At 40.0% G+C, this 7500-nt stretch overlaps 1 protein-coding gene and 1 long non-coding RNA gene across 4 annotated transcripts in view; both read left to right on the top strand.

Annotated features, from left to right (window-relative positions):
* The window catches only part of LOC135105820 (neither inactivation nor afterpotential protein G-like), a 16623-nt gene extending 16073 nt beyond the window's left edge, over positions 1 to 550 (top strand). For all 3 annotated transcript variants that reach the window (XM_064014412.1, XM_064014411.1, XM_064014409.1), the window contains one exon: positions 202 to 550. In XM_064014412.1, coding sequence (XP_063870482.1) covers positions 202 to 372 — 171 coding nt within the window. In that variant the 3' untranslated portion in view covers positions 373 to 550. The remainder of the gene's footprint in view (positions 1 to 201) is intronic.
* Positions 551 to 1654: 1104 nt separating this feature from the next.
* The window catches only part of LOC135105819 (uncharacterized), a 125350-nt gene continuing 119504 nt past the window's right edge, over positions 1655 to 7500 (top strand). Inside the window, exon 1 of the long non-coding RNA XR_010271018.1 lies at positions 1655 to 1903. This is a non-coding gene — a long non-coding RNA (uncharacterized LOC135105819). The remainder of the gene's footprint in view (positions 1904 to 7500) is intronic.

Raw genomic sequence — 7500 nt, 5'->3', positions numbered from 1 at the left:
TAAAAGGCAAGATAACTTGGTTTTGAGTAGTATTCGTAATCTTTGGCGTAGTCTTTGGCTGGAGACTCATGGAGAAAGCAAGCTCTAACACCCTACCCTTCAGGTCAAGATAGTCACCAAGGTCTGACTGTCCTGTCACTACAGTTAATAAAAAAAAGCTAATGTGGTATAGACTCCTTGATCCTTTCCTCCTCTCTGCAGGCATCCTGGAGCAACAGCACCCACCTGGCATCACAGCGGCTGTGCTCCTCATCCCCAGACTGTGAACAGAAGTTATTAGCTAAGCTGGACAGCTCCTCTGGTTGTGTCCACCCTTCTTTGCTGCTGCTGGTGTTCTTTCTTGTTCTTCACTCTATAAACATTTGTGTGTAATCTAGTAATCTGAATTCTGGTATGTAATGTACTCATGTTTCAGAGTTATCTGTTGTTCATCAGGGTATGCCTTTCTTCCCAATCTTCTGTGAGATATTCATGATGCTAGTCAGATTGTGCTATTTATTCTGTATGATTTAATTTGTTGTATTTATTATTGAATACATTTTATTTGGTGCAGAATTGTTTGTCTGTGATAACCTGATGTGGACATGCCTTGCTAGTTTGTGGTGATTGGTGGGTCTGTAATTCTAGTCTGTCAAGGTAATGGTACCATGTGTATTAACTTCACCTTATTGTATGATCTTACTGGATCTGAGAGAGAGAGAGAGAGAGAGAGAGAGAGAGAGAGAGAGATTGTTATATATTTTGTGATTTTTTTTGCACTTATTGTGTATCATCAATGGAATTTATTTTTATGATGCATTATTTATTGAATTAAAAGTTAAATGAATAATGATTGAATGAAAGCTAAGATGCAATTTAGGACACTATAGAAAACATTTGTGGTGCTGATTGTGAACAGAAGCCAGTCAAGTTAGTGAGTTGAAACATGAAAATGCAAGAAGTGAGAGCTCAAGTAAGTAAGGTAGTTGAGATTTGATGGGTTTAACAGGTGAGGTTTAACATGAGAGCACATCCTTCCCTTAATGTGATGTGTGACGTTTATGTTTGAAGTGTGGAATGGTGGTTATGGTGGTGGTGATAAGTTAAAGGTTACCTAATTTAACATAAGTTGTCATAACTGAAAATAACCCAACGTAAGAGAAAACACATTGAACACCTTCAAATTGTAGGATAGGGAAGTGTGAGGCAAGGTTATGTACTAACAGTGTGATTACTTGGAGGTGAGGATAGCAGCTCTACCTTGCTATTTGAGTGATCTAGAGCTACTGTGAGATAGTTTTTATATGCCTTTTGTATACTTATTAGCTGGATCAGTGTGTAGTAAATTAGCTGACATAGATTTTAAGAACTAGCTAGGAAAAAAAAAAAAAACAGGTGTGGTTAGATTAGTCCTTCAGTTTTCTAAGCCGGTGAGATGACTAATTATCCATTTAATGTGTTAAGAATTAATATATTTCAAAACAACATAAACAGATAAATTAGCTACGTATATCCGTGAATAAGGAGGATAGTATGAAATGTAATACTAAAAGCAGTAATTCAACCTGATATTGTGAAAATCAACCTTAATTATAGCCAGATATAAGAAATAACGATGCGCTGAAACATGACTAAAAAACGAAGCTTCGAAATGCTCATGAACCAGTCTCCCAGAGACCAACGCAGAGTGAGAAGCACAGTTGTGATTCCTCAACAAAACATAAACCAGGAGGATTATTCCAGGAAAATAGTGCCCTGTTAATGTAGTGTAACAAGAAGTGAATTATTGTGTTGCCGTGGAGTGTTGTGAGTTGCTGCGGCGCCGTGGAGTGTGGTGGGAGGGGTGGGGAGGGAAGCGTGAGGTGAGGAGAGCCTACAGGGATCGCCGAGGAGGGAGGGCGCCACCAGGAAGACATCTTGGAAGGTAAATACCCATAATCAGTAAGTCAAAGTATCATACTGCGTTTTTTTTTTTTTTTTTTTCAATATTGATATCACCATTACATATTTATGTATATCTGCTCCGACAAGCTATTGTGCAACGACGTATGCAGTGCGAGTAACGGGTGCCATTTCCACGTTCTCTGATGTAACAGAGTATCCTGATGAAACAGTCTTCCAATACAACACATACTTGGATGGGTCTGATCACTCTAGGTTAATTCCACGAGTATCTGTGCTTATCTCTGTGAACTTTCGCAGTGAAAGATGTTCATTAAATGCAGTTGAATGGAACTTGACAAACTGCGGATAAACTTACCTCTGTTGCTCTTTAGAGTGAGCAAGGTATATTGTAATTCTTTAACTGCTAATGACAGTATGACACTGGTTACTTCATGTGAGAGAGTCTTCACCATTTTACTGTACAAATCCCAAACTATGGTTACGAAAACATTTCAACTACGTGATGACATCTTCTGGTATTGTGTTTCCAAATTACACTCAGCTTATACACCAGACCAGTGTGGTCCAACGACGGGCCCGCGGGCCACAAGTGGCCTGCCGGTTGATTGTCTATGGCCCGCGACCGATTGTATTATAAATCTAATTTGTACACGAAAACATAGACGAAGTTTCTGTGTTTGTATATTAAATACTACTAGGAAATAGGAATATATATATATATATATATATATATATATATATATATATATATATATATATATATATATATATATATATATATATATATATATAAAATTAGTGACCCTCCATGTAACCATTTAGTGCTGTATTGGCCCGAGATGTCGAAGAAGCCGGACCACCCTGCACCAGACAATTTTAAAATAAGCTTGAGGAGAAGCCACGCCAGTCAAAGGGTTATGAATTCGTCACATACTTAGACAAAAACTAGGTAAAAAACATGTGAGATGACTTACTTGTAATGGAGATGATTTTTAGAAGCAAACCTCATGACTGAAAAGTTTAGCATCCGAGGTTAGAGTAATAACCCTTTGGAAGATCTAAGTGAGGTTTAATAACCCTCTGTCGGAATTACTTGAGATTTGGCTTCGTGTCTCTAGTCTGGATGCACTAACAGTCGCTTTGTTTCGTCAAATGAATGATAATCTCTTCGGGGATTGAGTAAGGCTTGAGGAGTAATCGTATGGAGGATGAAGCGAGGTGTGATATTTGATTCTTTATGGGATCAAGTGTCACGGGAGGCTTGGGTGACAATCTCATATGGAGAACTGTGTAAGGTTTGGTGAATATTTACGGGATTATAGTATTATTGATTTACGTATATGCAGCAGTACTGAAATACCCGTAGATAAGAAAATGTCCAACGATTGATATTACGAGAGAGATTACGTGAGGCTTGCATGATAACCCTTTTTTGTACTTACTTGGGAGGAAGGATCAGGGAAGGTGCTTGCGTAAACAAAGTGTATTTTTCTGTCGCCCTTCTTTTACCTCCAAAAATATTGTTATTGTAATTTTCTCCCAGTTTGGGAACCACTCCTTTATGTTAACAAGAAACGACCTTGATAAAATACGTGACGTGATTACTCAGGATGAAATTTGGCGTATTCCACTGGTTTGCGAATGATCCCGGAGGTTCGCCCGAGCAGTGAGGAGGGTCAGCAGTGCGAGGGGAGAGGAGGGGTTATCTCTCGCAGGGGTTGGCGAGGTGCATGGCGTCAAGTACAGAAGGGGTGGATAAGGAAAAAAGATATTGTATGTAGTGGGCAGCGTGTCGGGAGCATGTTAGCAGCACTCGAGACCTGTAGCCGTGACGCAGAGTTGACGCCACTAGGAACGCTCGTAATTCCTGCTGTAATTGCTGAAAACTTATGAGACATACGCGTTACTGGCAAGATGTAATTTCATCACGCAAACACGATCTTCTAAATAGTGTAGGAACCAATTATACCCTTTTTTTTTTTTAATATAAGTGACACGGAAGCGTTATTTTGCAGCTCACATATTGTCGCAAACATGCAAGCTCTTTTTTTTTTTTTCACTCTTCAAAAGTCGCTTAATCGCACATCCTCTTTGCCTTCTTGGTCACTCTTATCTCTGACGTGCCTCGGGTGAGTGTGCTGTGCGGCCTCGTCAGCTTCCCTTCTGCTAAATTTCTTTGTCTCGCCTCGCTCACTTTTATCTGCTGGTGTTGTCAGTAGCGTACCTCCTGTTTGGCTATCTGTTCGAGGTTCATTCTGGTAATTCATGGGTAGCGCTCTCTCTCTCTCTCTCTCTCTCTCTCTCTCTCTCTCTCCCCTCCTCCTCCTCCTCCTCCTCCCAAGGCCTCTAATAATGCTTGCACCGTTCTATTACCAATAAGGACTAATGACTGTATTGCCTAAAAAGGACTAATCGCTTTACTGCCTCTGAACATTGCCTGGCGTGGTGTTACCTGCAAGCAATGGCTGTTCTCTTATCTGTAAACACCAGCCAGTTAGTACTTATTGCCGGCTGAAAGTATCCATCCCTTAATTACTCATGTCTGCGTTACTCACCCATCATTAAACGTTGTAATGATTATATACACACAGACACACAAACACCGTTAATTGTATTTACCTGAAGTCAGTACTAACGATTTAATTATACACTTACACCTGAAAGCATTGTACATCTTTTTTTATTTGTTTATTTATCTTTATCACCGCCACCTGCAGTAAATAAACAAAGGGAGCTGCGCAAGGCATAAACACCTACGCTCGTCTTACACTGAAGGCATCGATCGTTGGTTCCTGTAAAGAATTAAAAGAAACGTCTTCCTTGCAGTGTTTAGTGAAGGGAAGCGTGACATGCAGATATTCGTGGTAACGCTTCCTTATACAGCTGGTAGTGGGGATATGAGAGATAGAGAGAAAAAAAGAAAAAAAAAGAAAAAAATGGAAGGGGAATTACGTACAGGAAAACCAGGTAGGTAGGTTGGTCTATAACGAATGTATCTGCGGAAATGCTTACTGCTGTGATGGTGAAAAAAAAAAAAGTAGGAGAGGGATAGGAAAGAGGAAGGCTTCATTGTTATTATGTATTTATTTATTTATTTATTTTTTTTTTTATTTTGGTGAAACGATATATCTAACTTTTGTATCTCTCTCTCTCTCTCTCTCTCTCTCTCTCTCTCTCTCTCTCTCTCTCTCTCTCTCTCTCTCTCTCTCTCTCTCTCTCTCTGTTGGAGGAAGAGAAAAGAGACAGTGATAAATAGAGTAAGAATAACAACAACAGTTACATAACAGAAGTGAGGTATGTAGATGTGCGTGAGAGAGAGAGAGAGAGAGAGAGAGAGAGAGAGAGAGAGAGAGAGAGAGAGAGAGAGAGGAGAGAGAGAGAGAGAGTGGGGGTGAGAGAAGTGATATGAATGTCTACTAGGAAGGGAATAATTAAAGGGAAGTACGTACGAAGTGAGAATGAAAAACTACTGCCACCAAAAAAAAAGAAAAAAGGAAATGATAAGCACTTTTCTCTTTCTCCCCTCTTTCTTCCTCCTCTTCCCTCTCCCCTTCCTCCTCCTCCTCCTCCTCCTCCTTCCTCCAGTGCACAGGAAATAATGTTCCTGTCATGACGTCAGCCAAAAATTACCTTCCTGGAAACACGACGAGGACACCGATTTTCGCCATTGTGTGTGTGTGTGTGTGTGTGTGTGTGTGTGTGTGTGTGATAGGATAAATACTGGTAGGCAGGGTGTAAGGCTGAGAGAGAGAGAGAGAGAGAGAGAGAGAGAGAGAGAGAGAGAGAGAGAGAGAGAGAGAGAGAGAGAGAGAGTAGTGCTGCCGTTGCTGAATTACTCTTTTGCATTGTTGTTTTTGTCAATGGTGGTTGTGATGGTGGTGGTGATGATGGTGATGATGGTGGTGGTGATGGTGGTAGTAATGGTGGTGGTGGTGGTTGTTGTGGTTACGGTTTTCAAGTTTCCAGCGTTACTGTGTCCATTCTTTTCTCTTTCTATCTTATTTATTTATCCATCTATTCAACACTCCTTTATTCATCAAACTGTCTATCGCTCTACCTGTCCTGTTATTTCACTTTCCTGTTCACTTCTTATTAATTCCATTAATTGATGATGAAAAGGAAATAACTGTAGTACTTTCTTGCGATGCCATCCGAGAGAGAGAGAGAGAGAGAGAGAGAGAGAGAGAGAGAGAGAGAGAGAGAGAGAGAGAGAGAGAGAGAGAGAGAGAGAGAGAGAGTTTAAAGGTTGAAAGCGGTCACTTCCCACTAACACAAATAAGTTTGTTGCAGAGAGAGAGAGAGAGAGAGAGAGAGAGAGAGAGAGAGAGAGAGAGAGAGAGAGAGAGAGAGAGAGCAGAAAAATGGGCCGACCGTTAACCTCTGGAGAAAGTCCAACCCAACCTTGCAAGGACGTGTGTGTGTGTGTGTGTGTGTGTGTGTGTGTGTGTGTGTGCTCGCGCGCGCGTCTGTGTATGTGTACATGTTTATTAGGTGATACATAAGTAAACATATGGAGTGTGTGTGTGTGTGTGTGTGTGTGTGTGTGTGTGTGTGTGTGTGTGTGTGTGTGTGTGTGTGTGTGTGTGTGTACATGTTTATTAGGTGATACCTAGGTAGACATATGGAGTGTGTATGTGTGTGTGTGTGTGTGTGTGTGTGTGTGTGTGTGTGTGTGTGTGTGTGTGTGCGCGTATTTACCTAGTTGTATTTACATAGTTATATTTTAAAACCCCGAGCTACATTTGTGTTTTTACGTCTCCATACCTAGTGTGTGTGTGTGTGTGTGTGTGTGTGTGTGTGTGTGTGTGTGTGTGTGTGTGTGTAATTAGTTTGCATGCAGACAATAGTCAAACAGATGATTTGCATTCAGGGAGAGAGAGAGAGAGAGAGAGAGAGAGAGAGAGAGAGAGAGAGAGAGAGAGAGAGAGAGAGAGAGAGAGAGAGATGGGATTCCCTCACTCATGGTCAATCATGTCTTCTTCCTGTCACTATTTTTGCGTCTCTCTCTCTCTCTCTCTCTCTCTCTCTCTCTCTCTCTCTCTCTCTCTCTCTCTCTCTCTCTCTCTCTCTCTAAAACGAGGCCAGTAGAGTAAATAGGTTTCATCATCGTCAGCATCATCATTTCTGTTATTGAGGTGTTTTTCATTTATTTTATTCATTTACTTTTACATTAGTGTAATTATTTTTCTACTTTATAATGTTTATTATTATTATTATTATTATTATTATTATTATTATTATTATTATTATTATATTATTATTATTATATATAATTTATCTTTTATTTAATATCATCATTATCTCTATATCTGTCTGTCTAACTAACAAACTATCTATCTATCAGGCTACCAACTTATCTAACTCCCTTCTTGCCTATTTATCTATCTATTATCTAGCCATCTATCTATCTATATATCTATGTATCTGTCTATACTACCTACCTACCTATCTGTCAATCGTTTTATTCATCTCGCTCACACATTGCTATGAAATCACACGATCATTTATCTTTTTATCACACCACCAATGCATGCACACTCGTGGTCACGGGTTGTGTAATCTGCTGCAGTCACATCCACTGCGTTGTATATTTTCCCCGTCAAATCATAATTTCTC

This window comes from Scylla paramamosain, chromosome 12 (genome assembly GCF_035594125.1).
Source record: "Scylla paramamosain isolate STU-SP2022 chromosome 12, ASM3559412v1, whole genome shotgun sequence".
Taxonomy (NCBI): domain Eukaryota; kingdom Metazoa; phylum Arthropoda; class Malacostraca; order Decapoda; family Portunidae; genus Scylla; species Scylla paramamosain.
This window is presented reverse-complemented; position numbering and strand designations above follow the sequence as displayed.